The sequence below is a fragment of the Lutra lutra genome, chromosome 13 (genome assembly GCF_902655055.1).
Source record: "Lutra lutra chromosome 13, mLutLut1.2, whole genome shotgun sequence".
Classification (NCBI taxonomy): Eukaryota; Metazoa; Chordata; class Mammalia; order Carnivora; family Mustelidae; genus Lutra; species Lutra lutra.
In genome coordinates this window covers 24271328-24292741 of record NC_062290.1, presented here as the reverse complement: position 1 = coordinate 24292741, position 21414 = coordinate 24271328, and the positions used below count along the sequence as shown (strand labels likewise).

At 41.5% G+C, this 21414-nt stretch overlaps 1 protein-coding gene across 1 annotated transcript in view; it reads right to left on the bottom strand.

Annotated features, from left to right (window-relative positions):
- Positions 1-12878: 12878 nt before the first annotated feature.
- The window catches only part of LOC125082946 (ras and EF-hand domain-containing protein-like), a 66504-nt gene continuing 57968 nt past the window's right edge, over positions 12879-21414 (bottom strand). The window contains 2 exon segments of the mRNA XM_047698876.1: positions 12879-13655; positions 20326-20402. Coding sequence (XP_047554832.1) covers positions 13550-13655; positions 20326-20402 — 183 coding nt within the window. The 3' untranslated portion in view covers positions 12879-13549.

Sequence of the window (21414 nt, the reverse complement as noted above, 5' to 3'; positions counted from 1 at the left end):
TCAGCCAAGCGAAATAAGGCTCATCTGCAAATGTCATTAAACTAAATGTTTCTTTGTTGTACCTTTTAGATCCTTTCTGGTGAGGGAGAAAGGGAAGTCATTTAATTGTAATTCCCATAAGCTGCCAGTCTGCATACAACATGTTCAGTTGCTTTAATTATTAAATCTCATGCTATCAAGACATAATAAAATCTAAATTATCCATGGGGTTGGAGGAAAGGAAAGTAGAGGGCTATGAACTCTTTCCCCTGGCACACCCCTAATATTATCTATCAGGTTCAGAAGTATTGAATAAACAAAAGAAAGAACAAAAGAACCCACAAATCAACCAATGAAGAAATAAGTGAATGAAGGAACCACATATTCTGGGTCAACCGAAGGGTGACATGTCATTAGAGGCAGCTGATCTACTACACCCAGACAATGGACAACCAACTATGGAGACCATTCCCTTCTCATACTTAGGCAGTGTCTGCAGCCAGGTGCATGCTGTCTAGGAGTTGGCAGGCTCCAGCAAGCTGAGCTCCAGCAAGCCAGAGAGCATTCACGGCACCATGCCCAAGAGAAGTGCCAGAGATAGAAGCCAGAGGAGTCTGTCTAAAGTGGGTTGTCAGGACAAAGGAGGCTGGTGGTGGGTACTGGGAGTCCAGAGAGCCAGAGTGAGGATCCAAAATGCCAACAAGCCAAAGGAGATAAGCCAAGCAGATTGGAATTGATGGGCAGAAGGACCATTTTTGCCAGCACCAAGACCACCAGTATTTTGTTAGGCTGAGTTTTCTTTTTGCTTTGTGATTTTTTTTTCTTTAAATGGGTAATATAATGCACATGAAGCAAACCTCAAAATGCTCCAAAGGGTATACTGAGGGGTAAGTTCATTTTCACCCATGTCTCCTAGCTCCCCAATTTTCTTCTGCTGATTTTCTTCTGGATTTTTCCACAGGTAGCCTGTACCTATATAAGCATGTGTGTATATATCATAAACCATATCATATTATATGTATCAGTCTCTTTCTTTTTCACTTAACAATGTCTTAGAAATGGTTCATAGCTGTATATGCAGAGCTAGGTCATTCTTCTAGAAGACTACGTAATATTCCATTGTACAGGCACACCATAATTTATTTACCCATTTTTAAAATGTGTATTTAGTTCCCATTCCAAACTTCGCTACAGCAGATAACGTCGCGATGGTTGGCATTCCCATGATTGTGGACAGATCTGTAAAAGGGAAACTTTCATGTCAAAGAGTATGTGTATTCAGGTCCTTGAGAGTCAATGATCTCCACACCACATTTTCCTCTTGAATACTGACTAGAAGTATTTCTACCTTCTTCTGTTTGATTTATTCAGTTTTATTCATCTTGGCCATGGACCGCAAAATAACCCAAAACAGAACACTCAATACCACCACCATTTTTTTAATAATTTAAAATTTTAGCTTTCAGCTCTCTGAAGCCAATTTAAATTACTGCTTGATTCTAAAGACTTACTCACATTTCCTCTCCTCACAGTTTTCCCTGGGATCAATCCCCTGCATTGAAAGTATAACACAAAGATGTCACCATAGGTATCACCTGTCCTTGAAGGCGTCTTCTGAAAAGTGGATATACCTGTGGGTGGGATGGGGCAATGACAAAGCTTCCTAACTTAGCTGCTAGACTGTGAGTTCCTAGAGGCTAAAAAATTGTATCATATTCACCTCTTTTTCTCCTCCCCATCACATACCCCACTCAATGCTACTGGCTATAGCAGGAATTCTGGAAATGTTTGGTGACTGTATTATTTTCCTAGGGCAACTGTAATAAATTGACATAAACTAAGTGGCTTAAAACTATATAAATTTATTCTCTTACAGTTCTGGAGACTAGAAGTCCAAAATCAAGGTGTTGGTAGGGACATGTTTTCTCCAAAGCTTCTAGGGGAGAATTTGTCCTGTACTTTCTTCTTAGCTTCTGGTGTTGCTAGAAATGTTTGGTGTTCCTTGGCTTGTAGACACATCTCTCTAATCTCAGACTACATCATCACACAGGAGGACTACAACTCCTCAAAGGGCTGTATCTGTTTACAGCCATTTGAATAGCCTCTAAAATGGTAAGAGGACAGAGTACACATCAGCCCGGTAGCTGATGGAGAAACCTGTGGGAATGCACATTCTCCTTTGCTACACGGCTGGAATTTCCAATGGCTCCATTTTCTTCAGTACTGAGGGGATGGCCTCTTTTGTGATTTTGTCAACTAAATGATACATTCTTCAGGAAGAGGGAATATACCTTTTTTTTTTTTCTTTCTGCCCAGACTTTCAGAGAGTACTCCCCCTAATCAGTGCTATATAAATGTTTAATTGGCCAACTCTATGTCAAGTTGTGGCCATTTACATAAACGTAATGTTTGAAATGATAAATGTTCATTTCTTATTTTCAGAGAGCACTTTGAAATTTTTTCAAATCACCCACATATATTTTTTTAAAAAGTGAAAATTTTGGGTTGTGTACTTATTTATTTAGGTTTTCCAAATTAAAAGATTAAAAGGCAAATTATTCAGGAGTCAAGCATTCTTTTTTTTTTTAAGTCACCTGATACTTGCAAACTGTGAAAAGAAAAACATAATGGTATAAAATTATTGTGGATGTTGCAGTAGATAGAATTATGGTCCACCAAAGCACTGATCCACAGAACCTGTAAATATGTCACTTTATTGGCAAAGCTGGAAAGACAATGAATGGATTATCCCCTAGAGCTACTGGAAGGAATGACATCCTACTGACAGCTTGATTTTAGTCCCTGATACCTATTTTTATATTTAGGGCCGACAGAACTATAAGAATAAATTAGTGTTCTTTTCAGTCATAAAGTTGGTGGTAATTTGTCAGATAGAGTAGGAAAACAAGACATAATATATATATATATATATATATATATATATATATATATATATATACAACACACTAATTATTTCCGAGTTTGAGATCAAAATTTAGAGATGCCACATGTAAGCAAACTAGAAAGACTGATGAATTAATTGCAGTTTATATTCTTTTTAATTTTTGAAACTTAGCAGAAATGATCTTATCCAAATGTCATGGGTAACAGAATCAATAAGAAGGCTCAAGAACTCAGTGGAGATTATAGATGATAAGCAGAAACCAAGGGTAGCTAGGCCCTGGGGACTGTGGTCAAGGCCATGCCCTAGAGGGTCTGGGATCCATTACTGTGGTGTGAGGAGTTTCTTAACCACCCTCAGGTCTAGGTCACTCCTTTAGAGCACAGGGCTGGGTGGGAAGACAGAAGACTAAAACCCTGGGTTTTAGGTGATGGGGAGAGGGAACATTTGTTCCTTTCAGCTTCTCTCAGGATCCATGGGGTTTTGTTTCTCACTAACATTCACATGGTATGGGATTCCTGGTAAAGAAGAAGGGTGTTCAGATGCTGGTAGCAAAGGAAAAGACAAATGTCTCCCACTGCTTCTGATCATCTGAATTATCCAGCATAACATTTAATCAAGAAATTTAAAATAGTGTGGGGCGCCTGGGTGGCTCAGTGGGTTAAGCCGCTGCCTTCGGCTCGGGTCATGATCTCAGGGTCCTGGGATCAAGTCCCGCATCGGGCTCTCTGCTCAGCAGGAAGCCTGCTTCCCTCTCTCTCTCTCTCTCTCTCTGCCTTCCTCTCCGTCTACTTGTGATCTCTCTCTGTCAAATAAATAAATAAAATCTTTAAAAAAAATAGTGTTGTTAAGACCCTTTTGTCTGTAGTTATGAAAACAAATAACTGAAAACTTTTTCATGAAATTCAAATATTTAAATTAGAGAATGTTTTAAAATTGTGTTCCATATTACAGTAACGTTCCTCTTTCCTCTTTTTTTCTCTCCTTCCATCCTTCTTACCTCCATCCCTCCCACTTTCTAGTTATATCATTTGAAAATTTGATGAGTTGGTTTCTGGAAAGAGGGTTTACCAAATATTGGCATTCTGGGAGGATATAGTGTGAGCTGGGTACCGGATGTCTATAGCAAATATACACAGGGAAGGTGTACAGCTCATGCTCTCACTCTCTCTCTCCCTCCTCCCTTTTTTTCCCCCCTAGCTAACTATAGCCTCCCACCATCTCCCAAGGGAGGAAAAAACAGAACACTCCTAAGGAATGGGCAGCTAGTCCAAGCAACAGGGAATGAAGCAGCAAGCAGGAAGTTCACCAGCATAAGGCAAGGACAGGAGTACACAGATCAGGATCAGGGCCGATTTACCCTGCCATTCTGTCCTCAGATAAAAAGATGATGTAATGGCACTCTGTGGTGAGAGCTCTCTTAAGTCACACTGTTCCAATTGGGACCAGTATCCTCTACAACTGGTGACGTCTCTCAGAAAGGGATCTTCCTTCACTATCTCCCTGGGTATTGGACTTTATACCATCCTATGCTGAAAGTCTTAACTCTTGTATTCTGCGTCACATACTTTTCCTTGGTTGGAGCAAGTTCTCCTCAAGCATATTGGAAAAGGTATATAGTGTATAAGAGAGAAGGTTTTTGAGACCTTGAACGTCTTGAAAATGTCATTATTACTGACCTAGTTTAGCTAGGTATAGAATTACAGTTTGGAAATAATTTTCCTTTGGAAACTTATAGGTATTGCTACATTGTCATTTTGCTTCTGGTATTTCTGTTGAAAAATGCATAACCATTCTCATTCCTGTTTCCTATTTTTTTTTCCTCCATGCAAACTTGGAAAGTTTTTTCTCTGGGCAAAGAACCCTAATGACAACATGCTCTATGTCCATCCATTCTTCTGGGTTTTAGATAGGCTGTTCCAATCTAGCAAGTCATGCCTTTCAGTTCTGGAAATTTGTCTTGAATTATTTGACCATGTCACCTTGTTTTCTCTGATGTCTCCTTGTGGAACAGCTGTTTTTGAACATTGGACTTCTTTCCACTCCCGGTTTCTGTGTGTTTCTTTCTGAATGACTCCTCAAATTTATCTTCCAAACTCTATAAAATACTTTTTTTATACTTCTGCTCCCATGTTTTTAATTTTGAAGAGCTTACTTATGTTCTTGAAATGTTCCTTACGGATAGTAACTTATTCTTGTTTCATGGCTGCAAATAGTTCTGTCTATCTCTCTAAATATATTCATGTGTTATTCTTTTTCTTTTTCTGCATGGGCTCCATTTCCCTAAGTTGCTGTTTTTCTGTCTTATTTGTTCTCCATTTTCCAAGCTAGAGACTTGCCACAAATATCCAGTGATCCTTGGATTATTCAGGGGAACTAAAATCCTGATGGAAAGTGTGTGGTGTGACTTGCCAAATTTGAACTTTACTGTAGGGTGATGGGGGAGGGTTGTATTTTCTGGAATGATGTCTGATGTCAGTATCTTAAGATCTTCCCCTGTGGCTGGTCATACTCCAGGGAAAAGTCTTTCAGTCTTGGGAAGATAAAGGTTGTCACTATCCTGAAAGCTGAGTGGGGAATATTGGCTTTTGGCACCAAGTACCCAGAATATGTAGTATCACTTAATTCCCTCATTTTTTGAATAGTACCAATGCTCAACTGTGTCTGGCATCCATCCCCCAATCTAGCAGCTCTGTTTTACTCCAAAGTCTCTGGACTTTGGTCTGGATAGTAGTGGCACAGCATGGGAGAAAAATACTTAAGGATAGAACTGCTTCTCAAACTGCTTTTACCCCAACTTCCCTCACCCCACCAGTTACAGAGGCACATGCTTCCCTAGTTCCTCAGCCTTTTGGGAAATTCACAATGTAAATCTAGATTATTCTCAGGCTTCCCCCATTCCTGGTTTAGGATTCAGCTTCCTTAGGTTGTTAATTCAGCTCCCAATTTTCCTTCTACTTTGCAGCTTCACAATTTTGTTGTAATTGTCTTCTGTTCTTGTTGGTCTAACTATCTAAAAGAAAATCTGTATGACTCTAGATTTAATGGTATTTTAGAGAGAAGAAAATTTAAATGCTATCTTGCTCCAGAAAACGTGCAATATTTCTGATTCTTTTTTTTTTCAATATTTCTGATTCTTTTATTTTAAATTTTTTTATGTTTTCAGCATAACAGTATTCATTATTTTTGCACCACACCCAGTGCTCCATGCAATCCGTGCCCTCTACAATACCCACCACCTGGTGCCCCCAACCTCCCACCCCCCACCCCTTCAAAATTCTCAGATCGTTTTTCAGAGTCCATAGTCTCTCATGGTTCACCTCCCCTTCCAATTTCCCTCAACTCCCTTCTCCATCTCCCCTTGTCCTCCATGCTATTTGATATGCTCCACAAATAAGTGAAAACATATGATAATTGACTCTCTCTGCTTGACTTATTTCACTCAGCATAATATCTTCCAGTCCCATCCATGTTGCTACAAAACTTGGGTATTCATCCTTTCTTTTTTCTTTTCTTTTTTTTTTTACAGCTTTATAAACATATATTTTTATCCCCAGGGGTACAGGTCTGCAAATCTCCAGGTTTACACACTTCACAGCACTCACCATAGCACACACCCTCCCCAATATCCATAACCCCACCCCCCTCTCCGAACCACCTACCCCCATCAACCCTCAGTTTGTTTTGTGAGATTAAGAGTCACTTATGGTTTGTCTCCCTCCCAATCCCACCTTGTTTCATTTACTCTTCTCCTACCCCCTTAACCCCCCATGTTGCATCTCCTCTCCCTCATATCAGGGAGATCATATGATAGTTGTCTTTCTCCGATTGACTTATTTCGCTAAGCATGATACCCTCTAGTTCCATCCACGTCGTCGCAAAATGGCAAGATTTCATTTCCTTTGATGGCTGCATAGTATTCCATTGTGTATATATACCACCTCTTCTTTATCCATTCGTCTGTAGATGGACATCTAGGTTCTTTCCATAGTTTGGCTATTGTAGACATTGCTGCTATAAACATTCAGGTGCACGTGCCCCTTCGGATCACTACGTTTGTATCTTTAGGGTAAATACCCAGCAGTGCAATTGCAGGGTCATAGGGTAGTTCTATTTTCAACATTTTGAGGAACCTCCATGCTGTTTTCCAGAGTGGTTGCACCAGCTTGCATTCCCACCAACAGTGTAGGAGGGTTCCCCTTTCTCCGCATCCTCGCCAGCATCTGTCATTTCCTGACCTGTTAATTTTAGCCATTCTGACTGGTGTGAAGTGATATCTCATGGTGGTTTTGATTTGTATTTCCCTGATGCCAAGTGATATGGAGCACTTTTTCATGTGTCTGTTGGCCATCTGGATGTCTTCTTTGCAGAAATGTCTGTTCATGTCCTCTGCCCATTTCTTGATTGGATTATTTGTTCTTTGGGTGTTGAGTTTGCTAAGTTCTTTATAGATTTTGGACACTAGCCCTTTATCTGATATGTCATTTGCAAATATCTTCTCCCATTCTGTCAGTTGTATTTTGGTTTCGTTAACTATTTCCTTTGCTGTGCAAAAGCTTTTGATCTTGATAAAATCCCAATAGTTCATTTTTGCCCTTGCTTCCCTTGCTTTTGGTGATGTTCCTAGGAAGATGTTGCTGCGGCTGAGGTCGAAGAGGTTGCTGCCTGTGTTCTCCTCAAGGATTTTGATGGATTCCTTTCTCACATTGAGATCCTTCATCCATTTTGAGTCTATTTTCGTGTGTGGTGTAAGGAAATGATCCAATTTCATTTTTCTGCATGTGGCTGTCCAATTTTCCCAACACCATTTATTGAAGAGGCTGTCTTTTTTCCAGTGGACATTCTTTCCTGCTTTGCCGAAGATTAGTTGACCATAGAGTTGAGGGTCCATTTCTGGGCTCTCTATTCTGTTCCATTGATCTATGTGTCTTATCTTTGTGCCAGTACCATGCTGTCTTGATGATGACAGCTTTGTAATAGAGCTTGAAGTCCGGAATTGTGATGCCACCAACTTTGGCTTTCTTTTTCAATATTCCTTTGGCTATTCGAGGTCTTTTCTGGTTCCATATGAATTGTAGGATTATTTGTTCCATTTCTTGAAAAAAATGGATGGTACTTTGATAGGAATTGCATTAAATGTGTAGATTGCTTTAGGTAGCATAGACATTTTCACAATATTTATTCTTCCAATCCAGGAGCATGGAACATTTTTCCATTTCTTTGTGTCTTCCTCAATTTCTTTCATGAGTACTTTATAGTTTTCTGAGTATAGATTCTTAGTCTCTTTGGTTAGGTTTATTCCTAGGTATCTTATAGTTTTGGGTGCAATTGTAAATGGGATGGACTCCTTAATTTCTCTTTCTTCTGTCTTGTTGTTGGTGTAGAGAAATGCAACTGATTTCTGTGCATTGATTTTATATCCTGACACTTGACTGAATTCCTGTACAAGTTCTAGCAGTTTTGGAGTGGAGTCTTTTGGGTTTTCCACATATAGTATCATATCATCTGCAAAGAGTGATCGTTTGACTTCTTCTTTGCCGATTTGGATGCCTTTAATTTCCTTTTGTTGTCTGATTGCTGAGGCTAGGACTTCTAGTACTATGTTGAATAGCAGGGGTGATAACAGACATCCCTGCCGTGTTCCTGACCTTAGCAGAAAATCTTTCAGTTTTTCTCCGTTGAGAATGATATTTGCGGTAGGTTTTTCTTAGATGGCTTTGATAATATTGAGGTATGTGCCGTCTATCCCTACACTTTGAAGAGTTTTGATCAGGAAGGGATGCTGTACTTTGTCAAATGCTTTTTCAGCATCTATGGAGAGTATCATATGGTTCTTGTTCTTTCTTTTATTAATGTGTTGTATCACATTGACTGATTTGTGGATGTTGGACCAACCTTGCAGCCCTGGAATAAATCCCACTTGGTCATGGTGAATAATCCTTTTAATGTACTGTTGAATCCTATTGGCTAGTATTTTGGCGAGAATTTTTGCATCTGTGTTCATCAAGGATATTGGTCTGTAGTTCTCTTTTTTGTTGGGATCCTTGTCTGGTTTTGGGATCAAGGTGATGCTGGCCTCATAAAATGAGTTTGGAAGTTTTCCTACTATTTCTATTTTTTGGAACAGTTTCAGGAGAATAGGAATTAGTTCTTCTTTAAATGTTTGGTAGAATTCCCCCGGGAAGCCGTCTGGCACTGGGCTTTTGTTTGTTTGGAGATTTTTGATGACTGTTTCAATCTCCTTACTGGTTATGGGTCTGTTCAGGCTTTCCATTTCTTCCTGGTTCAGTTGTGGTAGTTTATATGTCTCTAGGAATGCATCCATTTCTTCCAGATTGTCAAACTTGTTGGCGTAGAGTTGCTCATAATATGTTCTTATAATTGTCTGTATTTCTTTGCTGTTCGTTGTGATCTCTCCTCTTTCATTCATGATTTTATTTATTTGGGTCCTTTCTCTTTTCTTTTTGATAAGTCTGGCCAGGGGTTTATCAATCTTATTAATTCTTTCAAAGAACGAGCTCCTAGTTTCGTTGATTTGTTCTATTGTTTTTTTGGTTTCTATTTCATTGATTTCTGCTCTAATCTTTATGATTTCTCTTCTCCTGCTGGGTTTAGGGTTTCTTTCTTGTTCTTTCTCCAGCTCCTTTAGGTGTAGGGTTAGGTTGTGTACCTGAGACCTTTCTTGTTTCTTGAGAAAGGCTTGTACCGCTATATATTTTCCTCTCAGGACTGCCTTTGTTGTGTCCCACAGATTCTGAACCGTTGTGTTTTCATTATCATTTGTTTCCATGAATTTTTTCAATTCTTCTTTAATTTCCTGGTTGACCCATTCATTCTTTAGAAGGATGCTGTTTAGTCTCCATGTATTTGGGTTCTTTCCAAATTTCCTCTTGTGATTGAGTTCTAGCTTTAGAGCATTGTGGTCTGAAAATATGCAGGGAATGATCCCAATCTTTTGATACCGGTTGAGACTTGATTTAGGACCAAGAATGTGATCTATTCTGGAGAATGTTCCATGTGCACTAGAGAAGAATGTGTATTCTGTTGCTTTGGGATGAAATGTTCTGAATATATCTGTCATGTCCATCTGGTCCAGTGTGTCATTTAAGGCCTTGATTTCCTTGTTGATCTTTTGCTTGGATGATCTGTCCATTTCAGTGAGGGGAGTGTTAAAATCCCCTACTATTATTGTATTCTTGTTGATGTGTTTCTTTGATTTTGTTATTAATTGGTTTATATAGTTGGCTGCTCCCACGTTAGGGGCATAGATATTTAAAATTGTTAGATCTTCTTGTTGGACAGTTCCTTTGAGTATGATATAGTGTCCTTCCTCATCTCTTATTATAGTCTTTGGCTTAAAATCTAATTGATCTGATATAAGGATTGCCACTCCTGCTTTCTTCTGATGTCCATTAGCATGGTAAATTCTTTTCCACCCCCTCACTTTCAACCTGGAGGTGTCTTCGGGTTTAAGATGAGTTTCTTGTAGGCAACATATAGATAGGTTTTGTTTTTTTTATCCATTCTGATACCCTGTGTCTTTTGATTGGGGCATTTAGCCCATTAACATTCAGGGTAAGTATTGAGAGATATGAATTTAGTGGCATTGTATTGCCTGTAAGGTGACTGTTATTGTATATTGTCTCTGTTTCTTTCTGATCTACTCCTTTTAGGGTCTCTCTTTGCTTAGAGGACCCCTTTCATTATTTCCTGTAGAGCTGGTTTGGTATTTGCAAATTCTTTCAGTTTTTGTTTGTCCTGGAAGCTTTTAATCTCTCCGTCTATTTTCAATGATAGCCTAGCTGGATATAGTATTCTTGGCTGCATGTTTTTCTCATTTAGTACTCTGAATATATCATGCCAGCTCTTTCTGGCCTGCCAGGTCTCTGTAGATAAGTCTGCTGCCAATCTAATATTTTTACCATTGTACGTTACAGACTTCTTTTCCCGGGCTGCTTTCAGGATCTTTTCTTTGTCACTAAGACTTGTAAATTTTACTATTAGGTGACGGGGTGTGGACCTATTCTTATTGATTTTGAGGGGGGTTCTCTTGAACCTCTTGAATTTTGATGCTTGTTCCCTTTGCCATATTGGGGAAATTCTCTCCAATAATTCTCTCCAACATACCTTCTGCTCCCCTCTCTGTTTCCTCTTCTTCTGGAATCCCAATTATTCTAATGTTGTTTCGTCTTATGGTGTCACTTATCTCTCAAATTCTCCCCTCGTGGTCCAGTAGCTGTTTGTCCCTCTTCTGCTCAGCTTCTTTATTCTCTGTCATTTGGTCTTCTATATCGCTAATTCTTTCTTCTGCCTCATTTATCCTAGCAGTGAGAGCCTCCATTTTTGATTGCACCTCATTAATAGCTTTTTTGATTTCAACTTGGTTCGATTTTATTTCTTTTATTTCTCCAGAAGGGGCTTTTATATCTCCCGAGAGGGTTGCTTTAATATCTTCCATACCTTTTTCAAGCCCGGCTAGAACCTTGAGAGTCGTCATTCTGAACTCTATATCTGACATATTACCAATGTCTGGATTGATAAGGTCCCTAGCCTTTGGTACTGCTTCTTGTTCTTTTTTTTGTTGTGAATTTTTCCGCCTTGTCATTTTGTCCAGATAAGAGTATATGAAGGAGCAAGTAAAATACTAAAAGGGTGGCAACAACCCCAGGAAAATATATTTTAGCCAAATCAGAAGAGATCCCAAATCATGAAGGGGGAGAAAGGGGATAAAAAGGGGTTCAGAAAGAAAAAAAAAAAACTATTAAAAAAGAAAGCCGATAAAAAATATAAAAAGGAAAAAAAAATATATATATATATATTAGATAAACTATTTAAAAAACGTTAAAAAAGAAAACGGTAAAAGTTAAAAAAATTTAGCAGAAGAAGAGAAAAAAAAATTGAAAAAGAAAAATAAATTAAATTAACTGCAAGGCTAAAGACTTATGGGGCGAAAGCCATGAGTTCCGTGCTTTGCTTTCTTCTCCTCTGGAATTCCGCCGCTCTCCTTGGTATTGAAACTGCACTCCTGGGTAGGTGACCTTGGTGTTGGCTGGGTTTCTCGTTGATCTTCTGGGGGAGGGGCCTGTTGTAGTGATTCTCAAGAGTCTTTGCCCCAGGCAGAGTTGCACCGCCCTTACCTGGGGCCAGGCTGAGTAATACACTCGGGTTTGCTGGGTTTGCTTTGGGGAGCTTTTGTTCCCTGAGCGCTTTCCATAGAGTTCCGGAGGGCGGGAATGAAGATGGCGGCCTCCCGGTCTCCGGCCCGGAGGAGCCGAGAGCCCAGGGCCCCACTCCTCAGTGCGCCCTCAGAGAACAGCCCCCAATGACTCCCGTCACCCTGGTCTCTGGCCGTGCTTCGAGCTGACTGAGCCTGCGACCAGTTCAAGGTAACCCCAAGTTTAGAGCTCACTCCTCGGCTCTGTCTCTGTAGCCGGCTTCCCTGTTCTAATACCGGTAAGCTCTGCGACACTCAGACACCCCCGATCCTTCTGTGACCCTGTGGGAACTGAGGCCGCGCTGACCCCGCCTGGGCTTCACTCCAGTTAAGCCTCTGGAGCGATGTCCCTCAGCGGAACAGACTTTTAAAAGTCCTGATTTTGTGCTCTGTTGCTCTGCCGCTCGCCGGGAGCCGGCCCCTCCCCCCGCGGTGTATCTTCCAGTCGCTTTGGATTCACTTCTCCGCCAGTCCTACCTTTCAGATAGTGGTTGATTTTCTGTTTCTAGAATTGCTGTTCTTCTTCTCTTCAATCTACCATTGGATTTGTAGGTGTTTGCAATCTTTAGATAAGCTACTTAGCTGATCTCCCGCTACCTGAAGTAGTCTCAGCCTGCTACTTCTCCACCATCTTGACTCCTCCCCACCAAAAGCTTTCATTAGAATTTTTAACATGAAATTTAAACCATAGACTTTGTGGAGATGTCAATACCTTGTTTTTATTTTCTAACTTTTTGTCACACAAATGTTTTTTCCTCTGTATATAAAAAAAGATTTTTCTGTCTCCACTGAAGCCTACAGCATTATTTTTTTCTCAATTAAATTCTGTTGTTTCAGAAATGAGAAAAATCAATGCCCCAATATTTAAAAAGTCCAACTAACCAGAGTCCTTATTAACTGTGGGTCATCGTGGTCTCCTTCCCACTCCTTACAGTGCACAGAATCCGAGAGGCCAAGGCCTGCAAGGCCAAGCTGCTTGTTTTGCAGGTGAGGAAACAGGTCTATCGTGGGCTGCTGACACGTCTGAGACCACAGACAGCAAAGCTAGGATGATAATCCCCTTTTACTAGTATTCTAGTAACAGATATTTGAAAAAAAAATGTTGTTTTAGGTTATCTACAAAGTCAGCTACCACATGAATCTACATCAGGAAGTTTCTTCTACAGCTTTGATCTGAGCATATGATTTTTTTTTTACCATTTTTTTTTACATGTTATCTTTTGAGACTCTGTAAGGACAAGACAAGTACCTTCAACTATGGGGCCCCAATCATTCACTGAAACATAACAAAGAGCCAGGGCTCCAGAAGGATCTAAGAGCACAGTTTCAAGGCCCACACTGTCAGCTTCCACCTGGCCATGTCTGGAGGACCCACGCCTCTGTGAGAAGCAAACAAGTCACAGACACCCAGGACTCTGGGCCTGAAGACCTGACAGGCCAAGGATGTTTGGGATTTAACTACTGCAACAGTTCTTCATGTGCATTGACTTTCTGGAACTGGTCCCGGTCAGATTGGTGATGGATTTACTGTCATCTTCATCGGTCCTTTTTTTCACTTCCCTGGGGGACGGGGGCAAGGGGGAAAGGGAGAGAGAAACAGAGACATAGAGACACACAGAGAGAGAGAGAATGCATTACTGAGGTACAAAACTAAACCACAAATGGTTCTGTAGAAATAAAAACAAGACAGCTGAGCACTTGCTCTATGTCATCTGGACACCGTTCTCGCGAGGACCATGTGAATTTGTTGGGCCCCATTTTATATGTGTGGAAGCAAAGGCAAAGAAAGAAAGGTGAAGCAATTTCCCTTTGATCACGTAGCTGGAAAAGCCACAGAGCCGGGCCTGGAACCACGCCTGAACTCTGAGCACAAGGCCATGCTCACGTATGCATGAGGCAGGCACACACAAGACACACATGCACAGGAACACACACACACACACACACATACCCTACTACTGCTCTCTCCTCTGGTCTCACATGTTTTACGGTCTGCCGCATGCACAGCTCACTCCTTAGCACTCTGGAACCTGGCTTCCACCACTGACTAGTACTTGCTGACCTTAACAAAAGCAATGATGACTTCAAAACCACCCTTTAATTATACAGGATCATGGAGATAATGATGAATGCTTAAAATCCAGGAAAAAAAAAATCTTCTTTCTGCCTCTTCCTAACTTCCTTTAGAATTAACAGCTAGAGGCAACAATGACAAAAGATCTTCACTTTCACAAGTGAAAACCTCCTACGGACAGTATCCTTCCAAGCGTGTTCCCAGAGATGCCTGTGAAACATGCAGACCCGGAATGGCACTCCTGACTGGGACAGCTCATCCCCGGGAGGCCCCGCATCATGGGCTGTCCCTTCACAGTACTGGCTCTGTGACTCCTTAGATCAACAGAATGCAGGGGAATGGTGGGCTGGGAATCCAAGCCAAGCGTTAATAAGGCCTAGCTGCTCTCAGCTGCCAGGGCTCCTCAGTGGAGAGGGCCAGCAGAGTGGCCAGAAGGACAAGGACCCTGGTGGCAGACACCCAGCCTCAGCTTTACCCCCATGGCTGCCTGACCACAAATGTATGAGACACCCCAAGCAAGAACCTTCCAAGTAGAGGAACCTTCCAGCTGAGATCCAGACAATTTTGATAATTTCAAGAAACTAAAAAGTGGCAATTGTTTCAGGCAACCACGTTTTGGTTTATTACAGAGCAGCAAATAACTGAACCTACTAAGAACTGGCATATTCCTAGTACAGCAACACTGTTCAATCAAAATATAATGTAATCCACATGTAATCTTAAATTTTTTAGTAGCCATATTAAAAAATGTAAAAAGAAACAGGTAAATTTAATTTTATTAATATATTTTAACTCAATATAGCAAATATATTATTCTAGCATTTTATCGGTAAAAATAATAATGAAGTATTTTATGATTTTTATACTGTCTTCAAAATCTAGTACATACTCGGTACCTACAGCACATCTCAGTTTGGGTTCGCCACATTCAGGTGGCCTGTGGCAGCCAAATTGGTCAGCAGGACTCCAGAAGGTGCTGATATGTGCTAAATTTGAAAACTACTATACTGAGTTGGAAAGACGATATCACAGGAGAAGAAAAAAAAAGGAGGGGGGGAGGAATTAACTCTTGCTGAAGGCCAGCTAATAAACACTACACTATATGTTTTCACATTTTTCTTATTTAATGCACATAAACAATCACACAACACAAACACACATGCATCCCTGACAGGTGTCAGGGGAGCATTATTATCCTCACTTCACAGATGAGGAAACAAAGACCCAGGAGAAGAAGGAAGGTACACGATCCAACCTAGAACACCTCATAAGACTCCTTTCAGACTCCTGACCTCCAGAACTGGAACGTGATACACGTGTGTTGCTGAAGCAACACTTGTGGGAATTTGTTACAGCAACAACAGAGAACTCATACAACTTCCAACTGCATCATCTCAGACATTTGGTCATTCAACAAATGCTCAATTTATGCCAAATGCTGGGACCTTCTATTAGTGAGTGCTGAAGGAGAGAGTGAAGGCTAAACAAATCATTCCCACGTCCTGAGACAGCTGCTAACACACATGCACGGTACACCAGTCGTGCTGATCTGCGGGGAAGGAAGGCGTTGTGGAGATGGAGCTGTGTGGACACTTTGACACTGGCGGGACCTCTTGAAAGAACGGGAATTGACCTTCACTTAATGAGGAAAGGAGATTCTAGGTGCAAGGAACAGCATGCATAAAGGCAAGGAGACATAAAAAGAGCTTGGCCACAAGTAGAATTAAGTTTGCTGTGTCTACAGATTATCATTCCTTTGGGAAGTAAGATTAAGAAATGCAACCAGAAAGGTGGGTGAGGCCAGGCTGTGAGGGTTTGCACATGTTGGATACAGTCACGCCTCTGGAATTTCCTCTGGGTGGTAGGTGGGGATATGGTTATGAAATTTTAAAAAGAGGCGGAGGTTAAAAATATAGAAATTGGAAAAGTCACCAGCTAGAGACAGTTCTAGAATCCCTGGGGATAGGCGACATTAGGCAGAGAGAGAGTAAAGAAGAAGAGAATGTGGAATGCAATCCTGAGATTGCTACCAGGGAAGCAACAAGCCGATGTGCGAGAGTGGTGGCAGCAAGTCCCAATGTTGCCACTTAGTAGCTGTGTCACTTTGAGCAGGCTGATTAAGCATTCTAGTCCTCCACTTTCTTATCTGTGCAAAGGGTATACTAATCATAGCGCCTTCACAAGACAACTCACATCTCTCCCTTCTAGGCAGCCCAATAGCCTCTACCAGCTACAATCATCTGACTAGTCAAATGTTTTCTCTCGGGGCACAGAGACCTGGGTGGCTCAGTGGTTAAGCCTCTGCCTTCAGCTCAGGTCATGATCTCAGGGTCCTGGGATCGAGTCCCACATTGGGCTCTCTGCTCTGCGGGGAGCCTGCTTCTTCCTCTCTCTGCTTGCCTGTCTGCCCACTTGTGATCTCTCTCTGTCGGATAAATAAAATCTTAAAAAAAAAAAATGTTTTTTCTCTCTCTCTCTTTTTCCCCCTTCTCATTACACTGCATAGCCTGCAAATATTTATTTCCTCAATACCGCTACTGAACCACGTATAGGGCCTCCACAGGCTGAGAGCTCGCAATAATGCAGACATTTTATTGAACCTGAAAGCAAGTATTAGGAAGGAAAAATATGTACCCACATGGTCCATCTGGCCTTTGGTTTCTCTAATCCACCATAAGTACAGGCATGTCCCTCCCACTTCAAGGAAATAAGATATTCCAAACACCTACAATAGATGTAAGCCTGGGAAAACTACACTCTCTCACCAAAACTACCATATGCTTGACAACTGCATGTAAGGTGACTCTGTCTCATCGGCAGATTTCTTCCCAACAGGCTCAGCTCCTGGGCTGAATGGAAATATCAGCCTGAGCACTTCTTGTGTTGTTGTTTTTTTTTTCTTTCAAATCTCAGACCATTGATCAATTAAACACTTTGGAACTTGAATCTACTACAAAATGTGCAAAGCTTGTAGTTCTGGTGCTGGCAAGTCCACTTGCTAATGGACAATGACTATGATAAATGTCCTGTCAGCACTGCGAGAAAACTGCATTCCTAGGAAACACTTTTCCTGGGATTGAGAGGTTTCCAGAAAAAAGCAATACTAGTAGTTCAGGGTGTTAACCTAACATTCATGGCCTCCCCTCAAAACAGAATTCTGTTTCAGACAGTGCAAATCCATAAACTCGTCTAGCTCACGTTTTATGACGTGAGACAGCATGAAAGCGGCCGTGATGGTAATTTTCTTGCAAGATCTAAATTGAGAACGTAACATATTTACATTATACGTAACTTTCTAAAGGATGTAAAACCTTTTTAAAGATGATTTTATTTATTTATTTGAGAGAGAGAGATAGCAAGAGAGAGAGCGTGAACAGTGGGGAGAGGGAGAAGCAGACTCCCCGCTAAGGAGGGACTCCATGTGGGGGACTCGATCCCAGGACTCTTGGATCATGACCTGAGCTGAATGCAGACCCTCAACAGACTGAGCCACCCAGGTGCCTCAGGATGTAAAACTTTAAAAACAATCATTTCACCAGTGGCAACTCTACTTTTTCCATGTAAGACTTAGGCACTTTAATAAGCAAATCTGAAGGCAGGATATAAAGCAAATTAAAATTTTTAAATATTTGCTTTATTTATAATTTTCATATTTAACACATCACTAACATAACGAAACCAGGGACCTCACACCAGGCCATAATGCAACAACGACAATAAAATAACTCCCTGGTGAGTGATTCCCAAGGAGGGACCTCGTGATCAAAAGGCCTCTGTGCACAGGTGTGCTGCGTAAGGAAGCACAAGGCTGTGTGGCGGCAGCAGAGAAAGCATAGGCAGCTCACAGCCTCGCCCCCCTTTACGATACAATAAAGAGCATGGAATCGGCACTCTGGGTGTGACCGTGGCAATCTGGAGTCCCTTTAACTGTAATATGATCCTATAAGACAATTAATTCAGCACGAAGTAGTGACTGGTATTCCGAGGCATACTGGCGGTTCTGTGTAGAACCACAGACTGGCAGAACCAGAGAGGACCTTGGGGGTCACTTCTCCAGCCCCCCTCCTTCATTTTACAGACTAGAGATGCCAAGAGGGAGGAGGGACTCGTCCGACTCCACAGCTGTTTGAGGGGAGATTTAAGACCGTACTTTGAGCCTCCTGCACCGTGGTCCTCCATTAAGTGGGGCCGGAGGCAACAGCCTGGCAGGAGGCCTGCGCACAGCATCCTTCTCTGCTGGGCCGAGCAACAGGTCAGCACCCCGCTGCCAAAGCTAGGGACCCCACCCCTGCCCGCTGTGGTTCAGCTTTGGGCCCAGCGATGCTCTAAAGACCCGCAGGTCCTCCCCAAACCCCCCTAGCCCAGCAAGCAGAGCACTTCCACCCAGGAATCCCTGGGTATGTTATAGCAAAGCGCCAGCATGAACACCTGAGAAAGGACCAACACCTACCAGTTCAGCAGTGAGTCCACTGTCAGTGCATCTCACCCAGTCTCCACCCACCCCCCGCCCCCACCACCTGTACTGAATGAGCCTTCCTTGGTCAAAATGGCCAGCGGCCCCTTCACACCCACAGGTACAAGGAATCCATTATTTCACCCAGCTTAGTTTATCTGGGCTCTTGTTTGACAAATGTGGTATGAGCCCATGATTCTCCTACTGATCACAGGCAGAAAACCATGTCATTCCCTTGAATCTACACATACTTAAATGTTTGCCTTTCTTCTACCCTATCTAGGTCACACTCAGAGTTAGCACTGTCTTTGCTTCACACAAAGATGATTTCCAGCATGGTGTGGGCAGGTGGCTCTCTTTCGGACTGATATCAAAGGAGATAATGTTCAAAGACTCAGTTCGAGCCCAAGGTATCTGTTAAGGCCTGCCACAGACTGATGCCAAGCAGACCATTTAAATTTCTGAGGCCCATTTCCTGATTTTCTCAAGTGAGGGCAAGGATCTTGCCCAAGGTCCCAGTCTAAGCAGCTGGTAAGCATTTTAAACACCGAGTCATCAATAGAAAAGCAGCATTGGGGGGCGCCTGGGTGGCTCAGTGGGTTAAGCCGCTGCCTTTGGCTCAGGTCATGATCTCAGGGTCCTGGGATCGAGCCCCGCATCGGGCTCTCTGCTCAGCGGGGAGCCTGCTTCCTCCTCTCTCTCTACCTGCCTCTCAGCCTGCTTGTGATCTCTCTCTGTCAAATGAATAAATAAAATCTTTAAAAAAAAAATAAATAAATAAAAAATAAAAATAAAAAAAAAAGAAAAGCAGCATTGGAACACTGCGATGTATTTTGCTTGTCACTGTATAGGAGCAGAAGAAGCCATCTATCATACTAAATCTAAGATTCTTAAATTTCACATATGATCAGAAAAAAACCTACACACCCCAAATTATGGCTTTACTTTGTCAGCAAATAAAGATCACTGGCCTGATTTTGTTCATGCTCATTTTCTTTTCTTTTTTTCCTTGCTTTTTCTTTTGGATATTTAATCTCTTCAGGCCAGTAAAGAATCATCCTTTCAATTGTGGCAGAAAACCAGGCAGAAGACATAAATCTAAAAGATAATGTTATTTCTTAAAATTCAAATTTACTCCAAGGAATAAAAAACACTCACATTTATATCCAAGTTCCTCGAGGATGTAATTTTCATTCTAATCTACATCCCAAAATGTTATTTATTATTAACACCACTAACTGAGCTTAATAATTACCTGAGTAATTATTTTAATAAAGTGCTTCCAACTGGCATGATACACAATTTGCTTTGTTGAGTTGCTTTTTTTCTCCTTTATCCCAGAAAATGTCATAATAGGTAGTTAATTTCATAATAGTCTCTTGTGTTTAAAATCTGGTTCCTGGAAATGATTCATACAAGTCAACTGTTAGCTTTGCAGTGACATTTTGCAGAAATGTCAGCGACACCTCACATGCACCTGCTTTGTTTGGCAGTAAAGGTACTTTGCCAGTGTTCACAGTGAATAAGCAGCACTACCAGTTTTTCTAAGATCTGTGTTCAATTGTTCCTCTAACCACCACTGAAATACAAGACAGTGTTTTCCAATGTATATTCACGTTATGGTCCAGAAATCGGGCATATGCACCAACTACGTGAAAATACAATCCTGCGTTCAGTTTTCCAAATATAAGACAACATTTTACCGAGCAAGATGGAGAACAGCTTCCACTATATTCGAGCCGTCTTTGGCGCTGGTTTCACAGAATAATGCCCCATAGGTCTGTAGAAAAGAAATAAACACAAATAAGTGAAGCCTTTACTTAAGGCTCCTGGAATTTTAGCTTTTGAAACCAACAAATAAAATAAACATGTTCTCCTGTTGAGTATTCTAACAGCTAAGAAATAGGATTCATGGTTTTGATACTTTAAAAATAGTGCATTTGGGTCTAGTTATTCCAGACCCAACAGCTCCGAGTCAGGGAACTTTTTATTTTGCCTTAAAAGCAGCACAATACACCATTTCATGTTTTAAGGTTCTTATTCTTCACGGTTCTACCAGTTGCTACAAACGTTCTCTATCGGATAATCTGAGAGAGGTAAAATGGTAGCTTAAGGTAACCACTCACGAATTAAATGTCCATCAAAAGTATGTCTTCTTTGGGCCGGCAGCTAACTCGCAACCCTTCACACTATCATCTTTGCCTTCAAGATTCAACAACCTCCATGTTGTTAAACCCAATGGACGCTGTCCAGGGCTCTATTATTCTATCTCCCAGGAGTTATGGATATGACCACTGATCATATCACTCTCCTGCTTCACACCTTTCAGTGTTTCCCATTCTTCTTCAAGTAACGCTCAGATGCTTCCCCATGGCTGACAAGGCCTCGCGTCCATGTAGTCCCAGCCCAACTCCTAGCTTTACCTGCCACCCTCCTCCCTCACTCTCAATGCTCTGGTTACTCTAATCTTCCCTCTGTTTCTCCAATGTTCCAAACTCCCCTTACCTCACGATCTTTGCACCTGCTGTTCCCATTACCTGGGTTATGCCCATCAACCCCGTTCTCCAGGCTGACTCCTACCTACTTTTTGAATTTTTCCATAATCCTCCCCTGAAATCAAGTTTCAGTGTTGTCTAAGCCTGGCATGTCCCTGTCAGGTCTTGCTATTAGGAAACCTCACAGCCCTCTGTGTCTTCTCTGTACTGCACTTGCCACAGTTGTAATTGATGAAGTTATTTTTGTGCATCTTTGCCTGGAGACAATGTCCTTTCAGGAAGGAGAATTGCAGGGGC